Source organism: Anolis carolinensis, chromosome 4 (genome assembly GCF_035594765.1).
Source record: "Anolis carolinensis isolate JA03-04 chromosome 4, rAnoCar3.1.pri, whole genome shotgun sequence".
NCBI classification, from domain to species: Eukaryota; Metazoa; Chordata; class Lepidosauria; order Squamata; family Dactyloidae; genus Anolis; species Anolis carolinensis.
Window position 1 is genome coordinate 138,091,806 of NC_085844.1, and position 26,022 is coordinate 138,117,827.

Genomic DNA, 26,022 nt, shown 5'->3' on the forward strand with positions numbered 1-26,022 from the left:
TTATTGTAGCAGTGTAGCCATCTACCTTAGTAGTTCTTATAAAATGTATCACTCAACTCTGTATTTTGTTTTTGCTTATGGATCACACAACATTCCTTTTTAATGGCCATCAAGTAAAACGTATTGATACGAAATATGAGGTTAGAACCAAAGACTTCTTGGGTCAGACCTGCATCTTTTAGCCATGAAGTTACAAAAACTGTGTAGTGGTATATACAATACTAGCTGTGCCCGGCCACGCGTTGCTGTGGCGAAGTCTGGTGGTATGGGAAATAAAGTATTGAGGAATTGGTGGTAGTTAAGGTAAAGGGTAAACGTTTTCCCCTGAGTCCAGTCGTGTCCAACTCTGGGGGTTGGTGCTCATCTCCATTTCTAAGCCGAAGAGCCGGCGTTGTCCGTAGACTCCTCCAAGGTCATGTGGGATGACTGCATGGAGCGGCGTTACCTTCCCACCGGAGCAGTACCTATTGATGCACTCACATTTGCATGTTTTCGAACTTCTGGGTTGGCAGAAGCTGGGGCTAACAGTGGGGGCTCTCTCCGCTCCCCCAATTCAAACTTGCGGCCTTTCGGTCCAGAAGTTCAGCAGCTCAGCGCTTTAACATGCTGCGCCATCAGGAAATATTATTTCCTAAAGGTTGTGAATATACAATATTTCTGATTGGTTTTTTTTTTGTCTGTTGGAGGGAAGTATGAATGCTGCAATTAGGAAAAATGATTAGGATGTAATGGCCTTGCAGCTTTAAAGCCTGGCTGTTTCCTCCCCGAGTAAACTTTTTGTTGGGAGGTGTTAGCTGGCCCTGATTGTTTCCTGTCTGGAATTCCCTTGTTTTCAGAGTGGTGTTCTTTGCGATATTTTATGTGCTTCTACTGTCTGTGACCCTGAGAAAACAGAGGATTTTCCAGACTTTGATGATGGGAATATTTTGTTGGGAGGTGTTAGCTGGCCCTGATTGTTTCCTGTGTGGAATTCCCCTGTTTTCAGAGTGTTGTTCTTTATTTAGTGTTCTGATTTTAGAGATTGTATTGTTCTGTTTTATTATACCACATTAATTTTTATATATTCTGATTTTAGTGTTTTTGAATACTTGGAATCAGATTGTATTCATTTTCACGGTTGACTGCAACACAATAATAATAATAATAACAATAATAATAATAATAGTAATAATAATGACTTTGGTAATACACAGCGCTTCACTCCCTTCTCAGCTTCCTTTCTGGAAGAATCCTTTCTTGGGAGGTGTTAGCTGGCCCTGATTGTTTCCTTTGTGGAATTTCCAATTTTCCTGCTTTCAGACTGTTGGTCTTTATTTACTGTCCTAGTTTTAGAGATTATATTGTTCTGCATTATTCTATCCCAGTAATTATTTCATATTAAAGTAGAATCTCACTTATCCAACATTTGCTTATACAATGTTCTGGATTATCCAACGCAGTCTGCCTTTTCAAAAGCAATGTTTGTGTAGTCAGTGTTTTAAATTCATTGTGATATTTTACTGGTAAATTGTAAATACAGTACAGTAGAGTCTCACTTATCCAAGATAAACGGGCCGGCAGAATGTTGGATAAGCGAATATGTTGGATAATAAGGAGGCATTAAGGAAAAGCCTATTAAACATCAAATTAGGTTATGATTTTACAAATGAAGCACCAAAACATCATCTTAGACAACAAATTTGGTAGAAAAAGTAGTTCAATACGCAGTAATGCTATGTAGTAATTACTATATTTATGAATTTAGCACCAAAATATCACAATATATTGAAAACATTGACTACAAAAATGCGTTAGATAATCCAGAATATTGGATAAGCGAGTGTTGGATAAGTGAGACTCTACTGTAATTACAACATAGCATTACTGAGCATTGAACTACTTTTTCTGTCAAATTTGTTGTATAATATGATGTTTTGATGCTTAAATTTGTATAACGATTACCTAATTTGATGTTTAATTGGCTTTTCCTAAATCCCTTCTTATTATCCAACATATTCACTTATCCTGCTGGCCTGTCTATATTGGATAAGTGAGACTCTACTGCATATTGATAATCTTATATTATCCGCATAGAACTGGATTATATGAGGCCCCTTCTACACAGCTGTATAAAATGCACACTGAAGTGGATTATATGGTAGTGTGGACTCAAGATAATCCGGTGCAAAGCAGATAATATAAGATTATAAATGGGTTATATAGCTGTGTGGAAGGGCCTTGAGTCTACACTGCCATATAATCCAGTGCAAATTAGATAATCTGTGGAAGAAGCCTAAGTGAGGCCTAAATCTGCCTGTCCCCTAACTGAACCCTGACTTTGCTTGGCTGAATTGGTTGCTAGGAGACGAAGTGGGCAGAGATTAGCCCTCTAAACTGGCAGCAATTGGATAAAAACAATTATTGCTGTCCCTCTAATTAGGACTTTATTTTTCTTTTCTTTTTGTTGTATCTTACTGGAGCCGTGGATGATGGGTTGTGTTGTCAAATTTCGAGGTTGGGCGGCCTGTAGTTTTGTTGTTTTGTGGGTTGCCCTGATGCCATCACTCATTTATATATATAGATACTGTATCAAATAGGTCTTGTAGCACCTTTGAGACTTAGGGTGAATCTATACTGCCCTATGTCCCAGGATCTGATCCAAGATTATCTGCTTTGAACTAGATTATATGATATATATAAGATTATATTATATTGCCAGATAATCTGGGATATAGGGCAGTGCAGATCCAGCCTGAGAGAAAAAAGTTCGGCACATTAGCTTTTGTAGACTGCCTACTTCATCAAATGTGGGCATGAGTGATATGAGAGAAGACCCTACAGTTTAGTGTTGTTCATCATTATTTCCAGTTCATTAACTATAGTCATTTTTACCAAATGCTCTAGAAATGTGATTTGCAAGGCTTAGGGCTAAATTTATTTTTGGCTTCAAAGAGCTTTTATCAGATGATCACCACAGAGCAGGGTAGAGACTTTTTCATGGTAATTTATATTCTTTTCTTCTTCTCTCCCATCTCGCCTCAGGAAAATGGGATCATTTAATCCCATGCGATAATCGTTGCAGGAACTCGAGTTCATTGCTGCAGGAGCAGAGAAAAAGTCATACAGGATGGATGGCTTAGTTGAGCAGAAGAGTGCCATGCTTACACATCATAAGGATGCTGACACCAAGAAGAGGAATGGGTTGATCAACACAAGGAACTTGATGACCGAAGGAAGGGAGGGAATGGTATCGGTGTACCCGACCCCCCAGTATCAGAGTCGGCCGATTGGGACTCTCTACTCCCCAAACTACTCCAGAAATGACCCCGTGCAACAGCTCCTTGACCCCAGTACTTTGCCACAGACTGTGGAATCCCATTACCACCCAAACATCATTCTGTATTCAGAAAGCATGCTGCGGTCCTGGGGAGAAAGTATGAATGCAGAATGCTGTGAAACAACCTTCATTGAGGACAAATCACCAACCAAAGGCAGTCTGGATTATCCTGATGGCAAATTTGTTACTCTGACTACAGATGAGATCAAGATCCATACCCTGTCTTATGATGTGGAAGAAGAAGATGACTTCCAGGAACTAGAGGTCAGCCAACTTTCCTTCATGATGTTGTCAGCTGCATGGCTACCCATGCAAAGAACAGGAGTGTTCCATAGGGAACCATATCACAGACAATGAAATAAAAGGCTGCTAGGAGTCCCTACCCATAGAAAAGGCTGCCTCCTGCTCTCTGTAGTCACTGCTCAAGTGTCATGTTCTTCCAATTTGTTCTGCTTGAATGAATATCTAATTCAAGTATTCTCTGTGCAGAGACAGGTTCGATGAAATTACCCAAAGTTAGGGTGCTCCTACACTATTGAATTGATGGAGTTTGACAATACTTTTACTGCCATGGCTCTGTGCTATGGAAATATGGGGGTTGTAGTTTTACATGATCTATACCATTCTCTGCCAAACAGTGGTGGTGCTTTGCCAAATTACAAGTCCCAGGATTTTATAGCATTGAGCCATAATAGTTAAAGTGTTGTCTATAGTGTACATACTCGCTTGGAGAAGGCTTTTTGCTGAGGTATGCCTAGGCACGCTTTCTTCCCGCCACAAGACCCAGAAGTAGTGAATGGCAGAATTTTAGGGTAACAAGATGTGAAAGAAGTCAAGGTACTAGCATCTTTAATAGTTGTGAAGAAGAATATTTCAGCCAGTGTAGTTTGCATGATAAACTATTCCTAGCCAAAATTGTTCCTTTACACACTTGTTAAAGTTGCAAGAGTTCCAGCCACTTTTACATTTGGCCATCTTGCAATAAGAATGGGGACCCTCTCATTGTCCCAGGCTTGGATTCCTTTTCATATTTCTTTGCATGTACTTTCTAGTAATAAGGGGGTCAAAAGGTGAGATCGAAAATACCAACACACTTTTAGATTAGGGTTTCTCCTGCCAATTAATTAGGCTTGATCTTTATTACAATATAATGCAGTTCGGACTGCATTATATGTGTCTACACTGACCATATAATGCAGTTCAAGCTCCATTATATGGCAGTGTAGATCCAGACTGAAACAACCTTCTAGGATCGGAAAGAGGAACCCTTGGTGGTGCAGCGGATTAAACCGCTAAGCTGCTGAACTTGCTTGCTGAAAGGTGTTGGTGGTTTGAACTCAGGGAGTGGGGTGAGCTCCCGCTGTTTGCCCCAGCTTCTACCAACCTAGCAGTTCTAAAACATGCAAATGTGAGTAAATTAATAGGTACCTCTGGAGGGAAGGCAGCAGTGCTCCATGCAATCATGCCGGCCACGTGATCTTGGAGGTGTCTACAGACAACGCTGGCTCTTCAGCTTTGAAACGGAGATGAGCACCAACCTCCAGAGTCGGACACGACTAGACTTAATGTCAGGGGGAAACAATTACCTTTACCTAGAATGGGAATAATCCCATAAAAAGCTAGGAAGGCAGGTTTGGAGTCTTGGGCTAATCAGTGGTTCCTAACATTTGGGCCTCTAAATGTTTTGGACTTCAACTCCCAGCCAGCTTACCAGGTGTTAGGAACTGTGGGAGCTGAAGTCCAAAACACGTGGAGGCCCAAAAGTTGGGAACCATTGGGCTAGATTCACCACGAAGGTCTGAAGTCCCCCCTGCTATATAACAAGAACAAATGTGTTTTATTTTAATAATTCGGATGTGATGCATATTGGGCATTTTAGTATATAGTAAACTAAAAGTCTGCAAAATTGTATCCTACCCATTTATTCATTTACTTTATTTATACCCCACCTTTCTCGACCCTGAAGGGGACTCAAGGCAGCTTACATAGAGGCAATTATTCAATACCATTAAAACATATACAATTCAGAAATTAAATTAAAATAAAATCAAACATATTTACTCACAGTGAAATGTATATACAAACATACATTTTCATTTTTCTGTTCAGACCCACATTCTTTCACTTCTTAACTAAAGTAGCGTGAAATAACATGAATGCGTGAAAAAGCATTTGGGAATTGATCATGCTCAGCCACTGTTTCCATAATAACACGTTACATATGATGTGTTTCCAGAAGGATGACTGATCTATTTTCATCATAAATTGAGTACTCCAGGTGTGGGTTTATTGATGCCTTTTAATTTCTCAGAGCAGTAATATATGTTTGCGATCTAACAACATAACTAATATGTGTTGCCATCCTGAAAGAAACTCGTATAACATAAAAAGTACCTTCTAGTATCAAGGTATTATGGGGATTTTCACATAAAGGTCCAGCAACCAGTAAGCACAAGGGTAGCTCTCCAGAAATTGGCCAGTTTACTAGGGATCCCCTGAAGGCTCTTCCACACAGCCACATAACCCAGAATATGAAGGTAGAATAACCCATAATGTCTGCTTTGAACTGGAATATCTGAAGCCCCTTCTACACAGCTTAATAAAATCCCACATAACCTGCTTTGAAATGAAATATGGCAGTGTGGAGTCAGATAACCCAGTTCAAAGCAGATCTTGTGGGATTTTCTGCCTTGATATTCTGGGTTATATGACTGTGTAGAAGGGCCCTAAGGGCCCTTCCCACAATATCTGCCTTGAACTGGGTTATCTGAATCCACACTGCCGTGTATCCCAGTTCAGAGCAGATATTGTGGGATTTCCTGCCTTGATATTCTGGGATATAGGGCTGTGTCGAAGGGCCCTGAGTTCACACTGCCTTATATCCCAGTTCAAAGCAGATAATGTGGGATTTTATTCAGCTGTGTGGAAGGAGCCTGAGATATAAATTAAACTGAGATATATACCAAAGTACTTGGAATGAGGCCAGGCTGGGGTGAATGTCCTATTACCCTAAAGGCAGACAACAGCGGAAGGAAAAGTAATTGCTTTGTTGGCTATCTCATATGATCTGCGTGCCTTATGAATTAATTTGGTCCATTATTATATCTTTTTAAACCCTGCCGAAAGCTGCAAAAGAGAACAACAAACAAAACCCCACACATGCCATAACATAAAAGACAACATGATCTAAAAAAACAGCACTTCCAATGATCTCATATATAGTGAAGACCCACAGGTACTATACATCCCCACTGAGCATGGCAAGGAGTGGATATTTTCCCTCAAGCGCTGACCAAAATTTGATCTGCATTCAGAAATAATAATGGCACAAAAGCTTATTTAAAGGATGTGTACTTAAACCAAAAAAGTGGCACTATTATATACCTATATAGACCTGGAAACTGAAGAAGAGAAAAGCTGCCTGCCGAGAGGCGGGGTATGCATCCTTCTCAGCACCTTTGATTTTAACTTTACTTGATGTTAGCTTTGCCTCATTTATTGTCATGTTGTTGTTCTGCCATATTGCCCCTTAGGGTTATAATTCACCTAAGTTTATGCATCCCCTTAACATTTCAGTCCATATATCTTACCCCAAGTCTATTTAGTATGTGAAACTTTTAGAAAGTTTCTTCCTTTGGGTTATTCAAGATATCTTAAATGTAACTTAGAATGTAACGACAACCTTAGAATGTAACTACAACCTTAGAATGTAACTACAAACTGAACCTTTTATGCTCAATTTTTTCATTAACAAGGGAACTAAGGGATTTTGAAACATAATGAACACCTAAAACCTCTTGTGTTTTGCCAGTTTGAGGAACAGGCAATACCCCCATTTAAAAAAACAGCAGAAAATATCATCATGAATAAAAGAGATCAATTTATTTTGTCTCAACTATGGTAGTTCTTCATAAATCAAAGCAAACATGACACACTCTTTTCTATAAAATAAAATAAAAACATAACCTAAGACCAGGAATTTTAATAAGCTGATATTATATGTAAATAGTTTTACAAAAAACATAATATGTTGCTTCCATTATGATTTCGGGGCAGTAAATATGTAAAAACCATGTCTGACAATTTTTATTCTTAAATCTAAAAGAAATTGTGTTGTCGAAGGCTTTCATGGCCGGGATCACAGGGTTGTTGTATGTCTTTCGGGCTGTGTGGCCATGTTCCAGAAGTATTCTCTCCTGACGTTTCGCCCACATCTATGGCAGGCATCCTCAGAGGTTGTGAGGTATGGAATTCCATACCTCACAACCTCTGAGGATGCCTGCCATAGTTGTGGGTGAAACGTCAGGAGAGAATACTTCTGGAACATGGCCACACAGCCCGAAAGACATACAACAATCCCAAAAAGAAATTATTCCTTAATCCATTATTTTTATTTTTCCAGAAAAAAATGCTTTAGGAAAAAACATTTTCCCTTAATTTTCCTGAGTTTGGGGAGGGTTTTACATCTCTCCTTCCAAGCATAGGCTTCCTTTGTAAATGTATTAGGAAATTTGCCCCTGGGCAAATAAGAACACCACTGTTGTTTCAAGAAAAAGAATGTCAGATCATTTGCATGTTATACTAGTTGCACATACAGCATTATAACCAAGACATATCGACCATCAGACACAGTCTTCTCTGCGTCTTTTCCCCATTTCTCTACTTCCGAAACAGAGTTCCACAGAGTCCATCATATGACACAGGGCAACTTCCGGCAGGACTCCTTGGAGCTCCATTTCAGCTGTGTAGAGAAACAAAGCTCAGAGGGCCTTTGGAGGAGTCGGGTGCTACCTTATGGCCCAAAACAGAGGAAAGCAGGGGAAAGACTGACCTGAAGGGGGATATGGGATGGCAGAAGACAGACCTTGACAGGAAAGAACAGGGTAAGACAGTTCCCTCCGCTGTCCCCTGCTTTCCCCCTCTTTCCCTCTATCCTCCCTGCCCACCTGATATGGTCCATAGAAGTCAACTGCACCAATACATTTTAAAAAGTAAAATAATATGCAAGGATCTATTAGTCTGGGTAGGCCAATAGGCAGGGCCGGTTGATTATAAGAGGCCGCTGACGCGGCCGCCTCGGGCGCTGGCCGCTAGGGGCGCTGTTGAGGCGTCGACAGCGGCCCGTAGCGCCACCAACGCCTCCGCTGTTGGCGCGGGGCTTCAATCCCCGCGCCCGCGCCAAACCGCTCAAAACAGATAGGCCATTTTGCCCTTAGTCTACAAACTAAAACGCCCGGGCGATCAGCGGCCGCGACCAGGAAGTAAGGGCCAAATGGGCTATCCGTGCTGTACGCATGCGCACAGCACAGATAGGCCATTTGGCCCTTACTTCCTGGTCGCGGCCAGGGCACGCTGGGCGGGGGGCGGGGCCAACTCTGGCCCCGCCCCCCGCACTATTTGCCCTGGCCCCGCCTCCCACGCAGCGTGGGAGGCGGGGCCAGGGCACGCTGGGCGGGGCCAGGGCGTGGGAGGCAGGGCCGGTGGCGGGGGCGCTTTTCAGCACCCCCGCTTAACATTTAAAAATATCTCCGGCCGGCCCTGCCAATAGGTGTAGTCCAGTGGTTCCCAAACTTATTTGGCCTGCCGCCCCCTTTCCAGAAAAATTATTACTCTGTGCTCCCTGGAAAGGGGGGCGTGGCTTAGAGGGGTGGGCGTGGCTCCTGCTCAAGAGGGCAGGGCTGAGCCTCTCCCCTAGTCCAAGATGCAGGGCTGGGAGGGGGAGGTGGGCGGGGCCACAAATGGGATGGGCGTAGTTACGAGCTCTGAGGCAGGGCTGAGCTTCTATCCCTGTCCTGCAGCGCTTACAGGGGGCGGGGCTAGAGGAGGGGGTGGGGTCTCTTCCCAAGTGCCTGACGGGGCTGAACCTCTATACCCCGGTCCTGTATTCTAATAAGTGTCTCAGGGGAACTATACAGAGGCTCAGCCCTGTCTCACGCTCTTGGGAAGAGGCCCTGCCCCCACCCCTAGCCCCGCCCTTTAGTCCCAAAAGGCCTCTCAGGAGAGGTATAGAGGCTCAGCCCTGTCTCGGGCTCTTGAAAGGAGGCCCCGCCCCCTTCCCTAGCTCCGCCCTCTGTGTCCCAACAAGCGCCTCAGGAGAGGTATAGATTCTCAGCCCTGTCTCGGGCTCTTGGAAAAAAGCCACACCCACTCCTCTAGCTCCACCCCCTTTGTCCTAACAGGCGCCTCAGGTGCTCAGCCCTGTCTCCGGCACTTGGGAAGAGGCCCCGCCCCTCCTCTGGCCCCGCCCCGTGTCCTAATAGGTGCCATCACCGCTCCCTTGGATCGCTCCAGCACCCACTGGGGGGGCAGTAGCGCCCACTTTGGGAATCACTGGTGTAGTCTAACAATGTCTGCAAGGACATAATTCTACTGCCTCTGTTCCCTCACTGCATTCCCTCATTGCCCAAGTATCAGTAGCTGATTTCGTCAAACTTGGATGCACTGGAAATTTATTCTGCTGTCTTAATTCAATTACAGCAGTCAGTTAACAGGAGTTATCTTGTGCTTTTCATTCTCTCTGGCAGATAGGCAAACAGGCCTCATTAAAGCCTCAATATATATATAAAAAGATTTTATTCCCTAGTGTCCCAATTTCAAATCCCTTCAAATAAAGGAAATTTTTCCAAGTCTTTTTCTCTTCCTCTTTGGCCAGCCTCTCAATTGCTTACTTGACAGTACCATAACAAATGGTGCTCTGTAGTTTAGATATTAATTTTCACAGCCAATAATTCATGTTCTGTTGGCAACTGATAGAGTGCTTTGAGTGACTATATCAGCAATGTGTCTGAGTCCTTACATTAAGTCTTGTCCTATCCGACTCTGGGGGTTGGTGCTCATCTCCATTTCTAAGCCAACAAGCTGGCGTTGTGCATAGCCACTCCAAGGTCATGTGGCCAGCATGACTGCATGGAGCACCGATATCTTCCCGTTGGAGCAGTACCTATTGATCTACTCACATTTGCATGTTTTCGAACTGCTAGGTTGGCAGAAGCTGGGGCTAACAGCAGGAGCTCACCCCACTCCCCGTATTTGAACCTTCCGACCTTTCAGTCAGCAAATTTAGTGGTTTAACGCTTTGCTCCACCAGGGACTCCCACAATGGTGTTACAATGGCAAAATTTATAATGCGAACGGAAGGGGAACAAGTTGGAAAGACAATACAAACAAAACTATTGAGAAGGATGTAAATCGTGAATCTGTTCCTACATTCCTACACAATCATGGCTGTCCTTAGCAGAAGGAATATCATATCGATGCCTCTCCAATTTGTTCTTCTGCTCTTTTACTTTCTGCCAAGCCCACTATAGTTCATGGAGTTGTTAAAGTGTTGATTTTGGGTTGGCCAAGGTTCAGATATCTGTTTAGCCACTAAGCCCAGATTTGGGCATATCGTTTGTTCTTGGCCTCATCTGCCCTAGGTGGTTTGGAATTCATATACTGGAAAGTTCCTCCAAAGTCAGATGAATAAATCCCCACAAATACAAAATTAGATGCAAGGGAATAGTGTTCTAGCTGAGATACCCCCTTGGCGTGCTAGTTTTCTAGGTGAAGAGAGTTTATTCTTCTTCTGTTTTCACTTTATTTTGTATGCTGGGGTATTCCTGCAATCTGAAACCAGGCAGATTTACCTTTCCAAGTATCATTTGTGAGAAGTAAGGCAAATTCCCTTATTACCAACCTTTCCTTTGTCCTTTAGGCTTTCATGACAGCCACTCAAAACGAGCCATGTGCATTTCTTTTTTAATCCCAGAAGGGAAGAAGCAGTAGGCGGTGCAGAGCGCTGGTTGTCTTGGCAGATTGTAGTGCACAAAGCTACTCAGCTGGGGTTGTGGTGCTTGAAGTCTACTTAGAGGCAATCGTTATCAAGTAGGCAGCTGCATAAGTATGGAGGACTAGAATAGAAACATCTTTCCCCTAGGAGAGGCTATGAACTACATATATGACAACCCCGCATGGAACTGCTCAATACTTTTGTGCCTGTCCACCTTTCCAACCCACTCCCACTCTGAATCTGCATGCTGACAAGCTCCACTGCAGTTATGCCTGTTGGCGTGCCCTGTTCCCTTCCTCAATTGTCTGGGTGAATGGAGTGCCATCAACAAGGAAACCTTCACATGTACAGTTTGGCCCCAATATTCATTTACTCGCACCTGACAAAATATACCCTCTTGAGGCATTTTGTAGATCCTCCACACAAAACTCTTTCGAAGTCTTTCATTTTAGTAGGGTTCGCTATTATTCACAATTTTGTGCATCCACACAAAGACCAGGAATGTATTCCCTAAGGATATGGAGGTGGGTACTCTAAACACCATCTGGCAGCTGCCATTTTAATTTCCAAAAAGGTACAGGATGATACAACAATGATGGCACTCTGGGAAACAAACAAACAAACAAAAAGAAGCTGGTGGCTGCTCATGACAGCTGAGTAGCACTATAATTTCTTTGGGGTGTGTGTGTGTGTGTGTGTGGGAAATGATGGTTGCACTGCATTTGTGTCCCTGAATTTTTTTTCAGGGAACCAAAGATTTTACCTTTTCCAAATTTAAGCCTAAGAACTTTCAGGTGAGAATGATGAAGGTGCTGTGGTATAGAATGGCCAGTTCCTACCTCCCTTTTCTAGGAAGGCAAAAAATCAAAGCAAGTACTTTCAAACACTACCTATGCAACAAAGAACCAAAGCAAGAATAAAAACAGCCAGCAGCTATATTATTTTTTCTCTTTAATGTTTTTACTTTAGAAAATGTATGGCACTCTCAGTCTTGATTTGGATGTATGTATGGTGGTAGATAGCTTTTTACTAATCTACCATGTTTCCCCAAAAATAAGACATCCTCTGAAAATAAGACCTAGTAGAGGTTTTGTTTGGAAGCATGCCTACCGAACAGAACACCAGAGCATGCAGGATTGGTTAATGTACGTACCATAGATTGATGTACATGGAAATAATGGTAGTTACAAGAAATTCTTGATAGGATTTCACAGTTTGTCTGGTTATGCTAGTTTGTGATGAGAACTGCTGTACAGTATAAAATAAATGTTCATTTTTTGTTCAACAATAAATGTGAATTCTTCTTCATGAAAAAATAAGACATCCTCTGAAAATAGGACCTAGCACATCTTTGGGAGCAAAAAATAATATAAGACATTGTCTTATTTTTGGGGAAACACAGTATCAGTGGTCCATTTGCTTAATAGGCCACTAGTTTGCAATGAAGAATGCAAGCAGTGGAAGCCTGGGAGTGTAGTATCTATATACAGGAACTGCCTGAGAGGTGCTCCTTTGGCTCTCTAAAGCCCCATCTACACTGCCATATAATCCAGTTTCTGAATCCAGATTATCTGCTTCGAACTGGATTATATGGCAGTGTAGACTTATATTCTCCAAAGCCAATTATCTGGATTCAGAAACTTGAATATATGGCAGTGTATATCCATTCTAAGGAGGCAAGGATATATAAGGCTTGGCTAACTGAATACAACTTCTAAAGATTTTTGCTGTGGGTTGCTGTGAGATTTCCAGGCTGTGGATTTCAGTGGCTTCTGTGTGTAGTCTGACATGTGGTGGAAATCCTCAAGCATGTGGACAATTTCAACAGAAAGGAGGAAACCATGAAAATAAACAAAATCTGGCTACCAGTATTAAAAAAAACTTTAGAATCAGGACAGTAAATAAAGAACATCACTAAGAAAACAAAGGAATTCCAGACAGGAGACAATCAGGGCCAGCTAATCACTTCCCAACAAAAGATTCCCCCAGGCAGGAAGCAACCAGTTTTTAAAACTGCAAGGCCATTCAATGCTAATCAAGGTGGCTAATTTCAACATTCACACTTTTCTCAAACAAACAAGAATTTTTTCTCCCACCCTGGACATTCCACAGATATATAAACCTCACTGATCTAGTTTCCAACAGACCTCACAACCTCTGAGGATGCCTGCCATAGATGTGGGTGAAACATCAGGAAAAAATGCTTCAGGAACATGGCCATACAGCCCAGAAAACTCACAGCAACCAAATTAGAATAATAATTCCCACAAATCCCTTGGTTTATAGAGGACCTGAAAGACGTTACAGAGAAAGAGAAATACCAGTAGCCATAAAATTTAAATAAATACAACTCTTATATCCATTTACAGCCTAATTCTATGCTACCCCACCTAATCACATGGCAGGATAATACATACCACCGTGCTGTTTTACAATATTATTGTAAGGACAGTGTACATGAATAATCTCGCATACACAAAATATATTCTGCAGCATACGCTATAGTAGAAAGTAAAATGGTAGTATAGGTAGAGGCTGGAGTGGGGGAAAAGCACTGCAGAATTAGAGTGTTAGGTGTTATTGTGATAAATATAAAAGCAAAAAAAGTACACTTCTTTACAAATGGAGCAGACCATTAAACATAACTCTCTGCACTCTCTCAACAAACTCTTAACTTTTGTCTGCTTGAACCTTTAACAGGTTACCTGTCTCAATTTTTTACTCCTTTTCCTCTGTTGACACACATCACATCCAATGTCTCCTGTAGAGCAGTACTAAAAATAGTGGGTCCTTGGATCAGTGTTGATCTCTGAGCCATTGTTGTTAGGTTTCAGTGAAACAAAGAAATAATGGTTGTCAAGGGCCATAAATGTTGTGCCAGTCCCTGACATATGGGGTGGGTGAGTGGAAAACCTTCAGATGCACTATCGCAGCTACTTTCTCTTAGTTCTTATCCCTGCAGAGTCAATAGTGCATCTAAGAAAGTATACAGAATTATTAAGTGATGTTAACCTTCTTGTACGCACTCCTTCACAATGATCAAGCAAGCCAAACCCGCTAGGTCTGCATCTACTCTGTTCAAGATTCTGAAATTAGCAACCTTTCAATAAAGATCCACTAGATCTGACTACAGGCAGGCAGAATTACTCCATAACCCTGTAACATGTCTTCCTTTTTATGTGTCCTCCTTTGGCTATTCCAGAGTGATTACTCAAGTGACACTGACAGTGAAGACCATTTCCTTATGATGCCACCCAGAGATCATCTTGGGCTCAGCGTGTTCTCCATGCTCTGTTGTTTCTGGCCACTGGGAATTGCTGCCTTCTATTTGTCACATGAGGTAATGTACAATTTTGCATCCTGTGTGAGCTTCCACTGCTATCTCATTTATACTGAAGTGAGAATATGTGCTAAAGAGTAAAGTCTGGGTGAAGGCAACTAAACTGAGTTAGGCTCCTGATTCAAGTGGTAGAATGACTTTGTTTCTTCATGTCATTTGTATTGCAAAAGGGAAGCTAGGTAGCAATTATGATTATCCTCTTTGCTTGGTACTCTGATCCTAGACTGCTGATGATATCCATAAGATATGTCTATTGCATGGATATGAAATATTCGGGCTGATTTTAACATTTTCTATTCTCAGCATAATTGTTTAGGTTATACACAAAGAGAGGTATGGCTCACAGGTTATCAGAAGCTGTGCAAGAATTGTCAGATGTAAGAGTTTAGAAGTTAAAAGTATATTAAAATTTCATGCACCACTGACTGAAGCTTCAGTGCACTCATCCAAACTTGCAAAATAAGAGGATGGTTTGGACTGAAAGACCGAGGTGATGAGGGCTCATGGTACAGTTATTACAGTAGGTGCATAAATAATGTCTGTCTATGCTTTTTGGTATATGAATGAATTTGTAAGGGTCCTTTTTAATGTGAAATATTTTGAATAAAAATAGACACTGACTTCTTGATAAAGTTCCCCCCCCCATTTGCCCATCCATGGGAGATATGTTCCTGAACTTTGCATGAATACATAAAATCATACTTAAAATTAGGGAGTTCTTTTTCAAACACCCTGTATATAACACCACAAAGAATAGCAACCTCTTCAATAAGATGATATTTCAGGAAGAGGGTGCCATTTATACAGAAGGTACATGAGTAGCCGAATAAGTGAAACCATGGATGACCGAAGCTGCATATATTGTATCCATAGATATGAAGGTTGTACTGCATTATTAAAGAGGAATGGGAATAATTTATTTCTGTTAGTGTTTTTGAATGTCTGAGTAACAACAATCTCTTTCTGCTGCTACTCTCTATCTGAGAACCCATCCAGACAGACCCATATCCCAGGCTATGTCTGGGTTTTTACGGGGTGTCCAAATGGCGCCCTTGGTAAAAATGAATTAATAACCTTGGAATAACCTGGGTTATTCTGATTTAATTAAATACCTGATTAAATCTCAACCTTCTTGAAAGGCCCAGGTCTAATAGGGTATTGGGCCTATGGGGACTCACTGCCGGGTAGTTCCAGGACCAACCCGAACTACCCAGGGGAAGCACCCAATTGCCATCCTGAAACTTTTGAGTTCCTGGAGCCCAAAGATACATGATGGCACCTACTCCCCCCCCCCCCCGCCCCGCAGTCCCCAAAGCAATTCTGAAAATTTCAAAAACCTACCGGGCTGCCATTAAGGTGGTCCTTGCGTCCTCCTGTCACATAGAAATGATGCACCAGGAGACTGGAGGGGGGAGCAATTTTCATCATGCCCCTCTCCGGTCTCCTGGAGCATCATTTCTATGAACCAGGAGGATGCAATGACCACCTTAATGTTGGCCCAGTAAATTTTTAAAAAAGGTTTCAGGGTTGTTTTGGGGGGCTTCTGGGTTACTGGGATGGCATTTAAATGCTTCCCAAGGAAAGCCCAAGGTTTTTTGGGGTGGGCCTAAACACACGTCGAAGTGGGATGTTAAAACACACTTCGGTTCTTACTTAAGTGTAGTGTGGGAGTGCCCTGAATCTAAGGGTGCATTTATACTATAGATTAATGCAGTTTGATGCCACTTTAATTGTCATGGCTGAATGCTATGGAATCATAGGATTCATAATTTAAAGAGGTACCAGCACTATTTGGCAGTGAAGGCTTGTAAAACTATAACTCTCATAATTCCATAGCACTGAGTGATAGCAGTTAAAGTGGTGTCAAACTGCATTATTTATTTATTTTATTTATTTACAGTATTTATATTCTGCCCTTCTCACCCTAAAAGGGACTCAGGGTAGATCACAGAACACATATACGGCAAACATTCAATGCTGTATAGCAATGACAAAACAGACAAAAGATAGAGGTATATATAGGCTTTCCCATCTTTCAGCATCTTTGGAAACTGTGCTCAGTTACAGCCCCGGGGGGTGCTGTTGCTCCATCCCCTTTCCGAAGAGCTTTCTTTGTTCGTAAACTTCCTCCTTTTTATGATCGAAATGCTGAGCCTAAACACCTTATTTATCTTATTTATCTACTCACATTTGTTTTCGAACTGCTAAATAGCCAGAAGCTGGGCTAAAGGTCAGGAGATCACCCTGGACTGAGTTTTGAACTGTCAACCTTCCAGTTGACAAGATTTATTGCAGCTTGGTGATTAACCTGCTGTGCTAAAGCCTGGCCCAATTAATTCTACTGTGTAGATGCACCTAAAGACTGCTACCACTTCCTTCTCTTCTCCATTCCCACTGTATCTGTCATTGTACATAAGAAAAGAAAAGACCCTTAATGTGTACATTTAGGCACTCTAGAAATAAATTAAATAAAAAGATTAAAAATCATGCAAATGTGATTTCTTACCACAATGGATTGCACATTTGCATTATAGAATGGTCCAGGTAATGGGGTTCTTTACATTGTGGTGTGCAAAACTCCTAAAAATATGAATGCATATGGCACATGTAATTATTTATATGCCATTAGTTCTTCCTAATAGTTGTCCGTCTAACCATCCTTACAGTTTGCACAACATCACTGCAAATGCACCACTGCAGAGACAACACAGAATAAGGAAGACACGTTGCAAAAATGCACGAGGATCGTTTTAATAGCAGGCCAGCCAATAAAGACATTTAAGAATGATTAGTGCTGAAGGATCCAAGACCTTTACAAGGAAATCTGTGCTGTTATCTCTCATGCTGTCAGCCGTTAAACAAGCTGGCTTGCCTGTACTGTTGCTGGGAGGAAGCACCCAACTTAGAATTCCATCTGTGTATAGTACTTGCCATAGCATTTATTTATTAAAGCTCTTGGCCTGCTACTGAAAATATTTCAGACTAAAGATGGTGTTGAATTGGCTCATCAGTCTTCTTGATGCCAGACACAGTCTGGTGATGGATTTTTTTTTAAAGGAACATTCTGGAACATTGCAAAGGTTAGAAATGGCGAGAGAATCAGGGCATACACTCTAGAGCAGGCATGGGCAAACTTTGGCCCTCCAGGTGTTTTGGACTACCGGCTGTTAGGAATTGTGGGAGTTGAAGTCCAAAACACCTGGAGGGCCAAAGTTTGCCCATGCCTACTCTAGAGGCTGGGTTTGGCAGGCTTCAACTTTGTTACTTGAACTCCATGTTCCACCTGCCAGAAAGAGGTACAAAAGGCTTAACACTGAACGTTAAAGAACGTGGTGCCTCTGAGCACATTCTGAGCCTGAGTGTTCATTTTCAGTTTGAGAGCTGAACTGATTGCACAGTCCTTTCACACAAAACCCCATTCCTCATTTCTTCATTTTCTGCAGCACTATTCAGGTGAGAAAAAGTCATGTTGTGCCTGCTATTTTTCATCAGTTAGAAGTCAGAAACTGTGATGATGGCAGAACCTTGGTAGCAATTAAATTAAAGTCACAAGGAAATCTTGGAAACTTCTTTAATGCTAGGTTACTACTATACAGCAAAGTTATGAATAAAAGAAAATGTGGGCAATGTTTCAGTTTCTGTACCAAAACCCCATCTCCTCAGCTTCCAAATGTTCCTCCATCCAGCCTCCAGGCCTTCCAGTCTAAGCCGGTTCGTGTTATCAAGCTCCCTCCATTAATTGATCTCCTGATAAAGATCAATGACAGAAACCCTTATCTATTGACTGAAAATCATCAGGGACTTACCAATCAGTATTCTTTCCACCCCAATATGCTATTGTACATCCTCTGTTTGCTTCAGTGTGCAGGAAAACTTCCTAACAGAAACCTAAAAAAGGATTACAACTCCCAAAATCTCCAGCTAACATGGTCACTGACCAATGAATTGCTTGGGCAAGTGAACTGTGCCTTTGTCAGTCACAGAATCATAGAGTTGTAAGAGACCTTGTGGGCCATCCAGTCCATCCCCCTGCCAAGAAGCAGGAAAATCGCATTCAAAGCACCCCTGAAAGATGGCCTCTCCTTAAGCCTCCAAAGAAGGAGCCTCCACCACAATCTGGGGGCAGAGAGTTCCACTGCCGAACAGCTCTCAGAGTGAGGAAGTTCTTCCTAATGTTCAGGTGGAATCTCCTTTCCTGTAGCTTGAAGGCATTGTTCCACGTCTTAGACTCCAGGGAAGCAGAAAACAAACTTGCTCCCTCCTCCCTATGACTTCCCCTCACATATTTATACATGGCCCTCATCAAATCTTCTCTCAGCCACTAGGAATTTGACTGCTGCTTGGAATTTTCATTCTGGGACCAACATGTTTTGGCCCAGAACTGGTTGTTTTTACTACAATATATTTGAATGGAAGTAATGTTGTTTCAAGGACAAAGGTTGGGACAAGTGCTGTTGCATCACCATTCCCATTGATCTTAGTCAGAAGGGATCTTGCAATATTTTCAAGACTAATAGAACTATTGCAACATAAGCTGTTATGGACTCCAGTTCACTTAATCAGACGCACAAGTTTGCAACATATTTGTACAGTAGAGTCTCACTTATCCAACATTCTGTATTATCCTACGCAGTCTGCCTTTTAGTAGTCAATGTTTTTTTCAATACATTGGGATGTTTTGGTGCTAAATTTGTAAATACAGCAATTACTACAATAAACTGCTTTTTATGTCAATTTGTTGTAAAACATGGTGTTTTGGGTCCTTAATTTGTAAAATCATAAAGTACTTTGATGTTTAATAGGCTTTTCCTTAATCCCTTCTTATTATCCAACATTTTTGCTTATCCAACGTTCTGCCGGCCCATTTATGTTGGATAAGCGAGACTCTATTGTAGTATATTTATACCAGTTGCAATGGTGGATTGGAGCTCATGAAAGTTTATACATTATGATCCTTGTATCTGCAAGGAATGCACTTCTGGCCTAATCACAGTTACTTGAAACTGTAGATATGATCAACTGCCATTAAATTACCTGACTTCTGGCCTCATCATATTGTACAGTCGACCTGTAATACCTTGAAATTCTTAGAGAGGTATCTGGTTGTGATCCCCAGGCAAGTGAAAATGCAGATATTGGAGTCCATGGTTATGGGGATCTTACTGTACTGAAACATGTCAATTTCAAAATGGTTGCTGGAATCCGCCTTCTCCTCATCCTCTTTCTAAAATGGCATGCTTGATAAGCTGTTTATAACTTTTAAGGTTTCGAAAAGAAAAAATAAAGTATTACTTGTCAGTTTTCATACAATAAATAATTCTCATATGGTACTTTTACATATTACTATATATTACCTAAAGCATTATTTTGAAAAGGAGCCATGGTGCATATTCTGGTTTTTCAATGGTGTATGGCTATTTCTGCATTTAGATGTTCTTTCTGCATGTATTTTTTCAGCACAACTCATATATAAAAAAATGTATTTTCTAGGACAGTATTACAACTGCAAACCTAACAGTGCTATACTCTGCTTTCAGACTGCAGTTTTAAAACAAATGCATGTTTATTTTACAATTCCCAAATATGTTTCTTTTCTAATTTGATTCATTTTTATTTGTATTCCGCCCTATCTCCCCGAGGGGACTTGGGTGGATTCCAGCATATACAGAGACACAAGGCAAACATTCAATGCCTCAAAACACTGAAACACAGACACACAGATAAAGATAAAGGTTTCCCCTTCATCTCCAGCTGGGGAGTGGTGCTTGTCTCCAACTTGGGGTTGGTGCTCATCTCCATTTCTAAGCCAAAGAGTGTGCATTGTCCATAGACACCTCCTGATCATATGGCCGGCATGACTGCATGGAGGACCATTTACCTTCCCACCGAGGTGGTACCTATTAATCTACCCACATTTGCATGTTTTCGAACTGCTAGGTTGGCAGGAGCTGGGGCTGACAGTAGAAGTCACCCCGTCCGGCAGATTTGAACTGCCAGCCTTCTGGTCAGCAAGTTCAACAGCTCAGTGGTTTAACCCATTGCACCACCACGGAAATAGGATTATTCAACCTATGTTAGAAATGAAAACAAATCATGTTTTTTAAAATTTCAGAATTATTTGACACTTAAGAGCCAGGGTGGCAACTGAACATGATTCATCTGTCTGTGTCAGAAATGGATATCAAATAATAAAAACAACTAAATCATACATTAAGTCCCAGAAATACGTATGTGGTGTGTAGCTCCTTTACCATCTTATGTCAAGATTTAATAGTACAGTGACCGTGGAGTGTCCAGCAGGTAAAAACACACAACAGCTAAAATAACAAAAGTACCTTAACTCTTTGTATCAATGTTTCTGAGTTGTTCAAACTATTTTTTCTGAAAAGTTGAACAATGCCACATAATCCAGGTTCACTAAAGTTTGCCTTTCTCCTCTCCTTTGCAGACAAACAAAGCCATCGCTAAAGGGGACTTCCACTATGCTAGCTCCAGTTCACGGAGAGCTCTCTTCTTGGCTGTGCTATCCATCACTATTGGAACAGGCATTTACGTAGGGGTTGCTGTGGCGCTTATAGCCTACCTATCAAAAAATAATCACTTATGAGACTGGAAGAGTTGGACTCCTACAGAAAGCTTCAGAAGAACATGACATTTGAAATATCACTACTTTTGATGGTGGACAGGGCTACTGCAAGAGTATGCAGCCTGAATTCTAAACAAGACTGTTCCAGGTCTTTTCAGCCCTTCCAATTTAATGTGAATGTTGGCAATACCAGTCATTGCAAGAAGCCAAGAAATCTTAGTTCTTTCTCAAGATCAAAAGGGTCTCTTCAGAACTTGTTTCTTTGCAGATTGCTACTGGTCTGAGCTGGGCAAAACCCATCAAGAGCTCTGTTAACTTGAATGTGGGTTCTTCCTGTCAAAAGACAAGAGAGTGATGAATGCAAAGAATAAACATCTAACACCCACGCCACCAATTCCTCGTTTGGTGTTGGATTATTAAGAAGCAGAAACAGATGGCTCGGTGCACATGTCTAACTGTCTCAAATATGAAGCAACAGTAAAGTGAATGAAACATCGGAGTAGCACAAAGGCCTTATGAGAGTGCCCAGCGGTGTCCAATGAGGCAAAGAGTAGTGGAGCTGTTTGAGGTGGTAGATTTCGGGGTGTCATTAAGGGCAGCAGACTGAGAGAGAGGGATTTAAATCATGCAATAAAGCTGCCAGGAGGGACATCTGCATAAGCTGCACTAAAGCTAACAAAAGTTGCAAAGATGTACAGTAATGTTTTTTCTGTAATTCCCATTTATCCCAGGGCAGTTCACTTTGAAGACCTTCACAGTGGATTTTTAATAGGGTGATTTGGGTTGCCCACCTTGGATGTCATCCTAAGAACAACTTGCTTGCAAAGCATGCAGCTCTTTTCTGGCAGCATCTCTCTTCCTGAGCAGGCTTTTTCCGCAGCTAAATATAAGATGCGCATTGTCCAAACGTTTCATGGCAATGTATGAAATTCCATCCCAGAACATGGTTTGAGACAGTGATCTTCATCAAGGAGAGCGGGATATCAGTCTAATGGCATGGGACCTCATTTTTGGCTTATGGACAGAGCAATGCTACAATATGGTCTTCATTCTCTAGTAGCCATGACCTTACTGCTGAAGATCAGAGTGGGCAATGGCCATACATATAAACTATGTAATTAATATTAAAAGAAATAACAGTTTAAAACAGCAATCTGCATTTTGTATTTTACTACAAGGTTTTCTTTTGATGTTTCCTTTGATCTTCCAAAACAGCACTTTACAGAATACTGTGAAAATGTTTATTGTATAAACTCAAGTATAAGCCGAGTTTTTCAGCCCTTTTTTAGGGCTGAAAAAGCCTGCCCCGGCTTATATTCGAGTGAAGGTTCTGGCTGGCTTATATTCGGGTGGCTTATACTCGAGTCTATAGGTAATCAGAGTTGGACAGCCTTATCTTATTAAAGTCTTATTTTTATCTTAAATTACAGCTTTATGTAAATATTCAAAAACATTTCACCTAATGATGCCTCAATTAATGCCATTTTATTGGTATCTAGTTTTATTTTTATTTTTGAAATTTACCAGTAGCTGCTGCATTTCCAACCCTCTTCTTATACGAGGGTTGAATGAAAAGTAATGCCTCCACCTTGGTAACTCCTCAACAGATGGCAGTATGCAGATGGTATGCAGCAGGTACTGGCTTGTTCAGTAGACTCTCCTCTACAGTTCCATTTGGTGGGAAGCCTTAGCACCGAAAGGTTGTGTTGTTAAAATGCAAAGTATGGAACGCTGCTCAGACAGTCGGTCAATGTGACTTAAGCAATGTGCAGTCACTGAATTCTTGACAGCAGAAGGTGTCACCCCAAAGGAGATTCATCAGAATGCAAGCTGTTTATGGTGATTGTGTTGATGTGAGTGCTGTGCATCGTTGGGTGAGTAAGTTTAAAGATGTTGAGATGGGAACATCTGGCTTGCGTGGCAAACTACCAATATCCGCTGGATAATGGAGGAAGCCAGGGAGTTTCAGAAAAACATCTATTTCTGCTTTATTGACTATTCTAAAGCCTTAAACTGTGTGGCTCATAATAAACTGTGGCATGTTCTTGGTGGTATGGGGATAACAAGTCACCTTGTCTATCTCCTGAGAAATCTGTATAAAGACCAAGTAGCCACAGTAAGAACAGACCATGGAACAACAGACTGGTTCAGGATTGGGAAAGGAGTAATAATAATAATAATAATAAAAAAACTTTATTTATATGCCGCCCTATCTCCCGGATGGGACTCAGGGCGGTTTACAGTCATAAAAGCAACACAAACATTACATAACAACATAATACACATTATTAAACAAAGTAAAATAATACAATTATAACAATAAATCACACTTACATGACCAGATCAAGGGGACGGGAACCATAAAGGGAAATCTAATGCAATATATTCAGGCTCAGAAGTCGGCGGTAGTCCAATATAATTACTCAAAAACCTGCCGACACCACCAGGTCATCAGTTCCTTACGGAAATTGGATAATGTAGGGGATTGCCTGATCTCTTTTGGCAATGCATTCCAGAGCCGGGGGGCCACTGCCGAGAAGGCTTGTTCCCTCGTCCCCACCAGCCGCACTTGAGACGGTGGTAGGAGCGCGAGAAGAGCCTCCCCGGAAGATCTCAAGGTCCGCACTGGCTCATAGGAGGAGATGCGATCACGGAGATAGGTAGGGCCCAAGCCGTGTAGGGCTTTATAGGTCAAAACCTGCACTTTGAATTGGGCCCGGCAGTTTATCGGCAGCCAGTGGAGCTGCTTTAATAGGGGCATTGTGTGCTCCCTATAGCCGGCTCCCGTTAGAAATCTGGCTGCTGATCTTTGAACCAGTTGGAGTTTCCGGGCCGTCTTCAGGGGCAGCCCCACGTAGAGAGCATTGCAATAATCCAGTCTGGATGTAACTAAGGCATGGACCACCGTGGCCAAATCAGACTTCTCGAGGTATGGTCGCAGCTGGCGCACAAGTTTTAAATGTGCAAAGGCCCTCCCAGCCACCGCCGACACCTGGGCATCAAGCGCCAGAGATGAATCCAGGAGGACCCCCAGACTGCGGACCTGCGCCTTCAGGGGGAGTGCAACCCCGTCGAGCACAGGTTGCCACCCAATACCCCGATTGGTCCCACGACTGACCAGGAGGGCCTCTGTCTTGTCTGGATTAAGCTTCAACTTGTTAGCCCTCATCCAGTTCGACACAGCTGCCAGGCACCGGTTTAGGGTCTGAGCGGCTTCCTTGGAGTTTAGTGGAAAAGAGTAGTAGAGTTGAGTGTCATCTGCGTAGAGATGGCACCGAACTCCAAAACCCCGGATGACCTTTCCCAGCGGTTTCATGTAGATGTTGAAAAGCATGGGGGAGAGAATGGAACCTTGCGGGACCCCACAGGTCAAAGGCCAGGGGTCTGAGCAGGTGTCCTCCAGCTTCACTATCTGGGAACGACCCTCCAGGAAGGAGCGGAGCCACTGCAAAGCAATGCCCCCAAGACCCATTCCCGAGAGCCGCCCCAGAAGGATACCATGGTCGATGGTATCGAAAGCCGCTGAGATGTCCAGGAGAACCAGAAGGGATGCACTCCCCCTGTCTAGTTCTCTGCGGAGGTCATCCACCAAGGCGACCAAAGCCGTTTCAGCCCCATGACCAGGCCTGAAGCCAGACTGTGACGAATCCAGATAATCGGTCTCAACCAAGAATTCCTGGAGCTGAGAAGCAACCACTCTCTCCAGGACCTTGCCCAAAAATGGGAGGTTGGAGATTGGCCGGTAGTTGTTCAATAATAATGAATCTAAAGTCGCCTTCTTTAAAATGGGCCTCACAATTGCCCTTTTAAGGCAAGATGGAACATGCCCTTGCTGCAAAGAGGCATTGATGATACCCGAAAACCAATCAGCCAGCCCCCCACCGGCGAGTTTGATAAGCCAGGATGGGCAAGGATCTAGGATGCAAGTGGTCGCCCTCACCGCTCCAAGAACCTTGTCAACGTCATCAGGCTGAACAAGTTGAAACGAATCCAATAAAATCTGACAGACAGGTGCCTCGGTTACATCCCCTGGTTCTGCACTAATGTCAGTGTCCAAGTCGGAGCGAATTCGAGCAACTTTGTCTGCAAAATGATGTGCAAACTTGCCACATCGGGTTGTCAGGTGATCAGAAGGCCCCTCCTCCTCAGGGGGATGGAGGAGCTCCCTGACCACCTGAAACAACTCTCTTGGTCTATTAGTTGCAGACGCAATGCGCGCAGTCGAGAAAGTCTTTCTGGCTGCGCGCATTGCCATGGAGTATGCCCTAAGAGAGGCTTTAGCCCGTGTTCGGTCAGATACACTTCGAGTTCTCCGCCAACGGCTCTCTAGCCCCCGCCTCGTACGCTTCATCACTGCCAGCTCCCCAGTGAACCAGGGGGCTGGTTTGGACTGATGCAACAAGAGGGGACGCTCAGGGGCGATCGTGTCTATTGCCCTAGAGACCTCCGTGTTATAGAGATCTACCAGGACATCAACAGGATCGTCAGCCAGCGTGGCAGGAAAATCCCCAAGAGACGTCAGGAATCCATCCGGGTCCATAAGTCTCCTGGGGCGGACCAGCTTAATGGGCCCACCACCCCTGCGGAGGTTAGAGGTTACAGTAAGTCTAAAGCTGATCAGGTGATGATCGGTCCATGACAATGGAAGAATTTTTTGCTCTTCCACACCAACATTTCCCTCGTCCGCAACAAAGACTAGGTCCAAAGTGTGGCCAGCTACATGGGTGGGCCCTGATATCACTTGGGGCAATCCCATGGTCGTCATGGTGACCATGAAGTCCACAGCTGCGCCAGACAGGGCGGCCTCCGCGTGGACGTTGAAGTCTCCCAGCACAACAAGCCGCTGAGACTCCAACACCACGTCGGAGATCACCCTCGCAAGCTCTGGCAGGGAGACTACTGTGTCGCGGGGTGGTCGGTACACAAGTAGAAGCCCCAGACTGTCCCGGTTACCCACTTTCAGATGGACACATTCGAATCCTGAAAATTGCGGAACAGGGCACCTGGTC

The 26,022-nt window shown here is 42.8% G+C and overlaps 1 protein-coding gene across 2 annotated transcripts in view; it reads left to right on the forward strand.

The window, feature by feature from the left end:
- Window positions 1–22,166, forward strand: part of syndig1 (synapse differentiation inducing 1) — a 40,150-nt gene extending 17,984 nt beyond the window's left edge. For both annotated transcript variants that reach the window (XM_003220022.4, XM_016993091.2), the window contains exons 2-4: window positions 3,022–3,580; window positions 14,290–14,427; window positions 20,876–22,166. In XM_003220022.4, the coding sequence (XP_003220070.1) occupies window positions 3,107–3,580; window positions 14,290–14,427; window positions 20,876–21,034 (771 nt within the window). In that variant the 5' untranslated portion in view covers window positions 3,022–3,106 and the 3' untranslated portion in view covers window positions 21,035–22,166. The remainder of the gene's footprint in view (window positions 1–3,021; window positions 3,581–14,289; window positions 14,428–20,875) is intronic.
- Window positions 22,167–26,022: the final 3,856 nt, after the last annotated feature.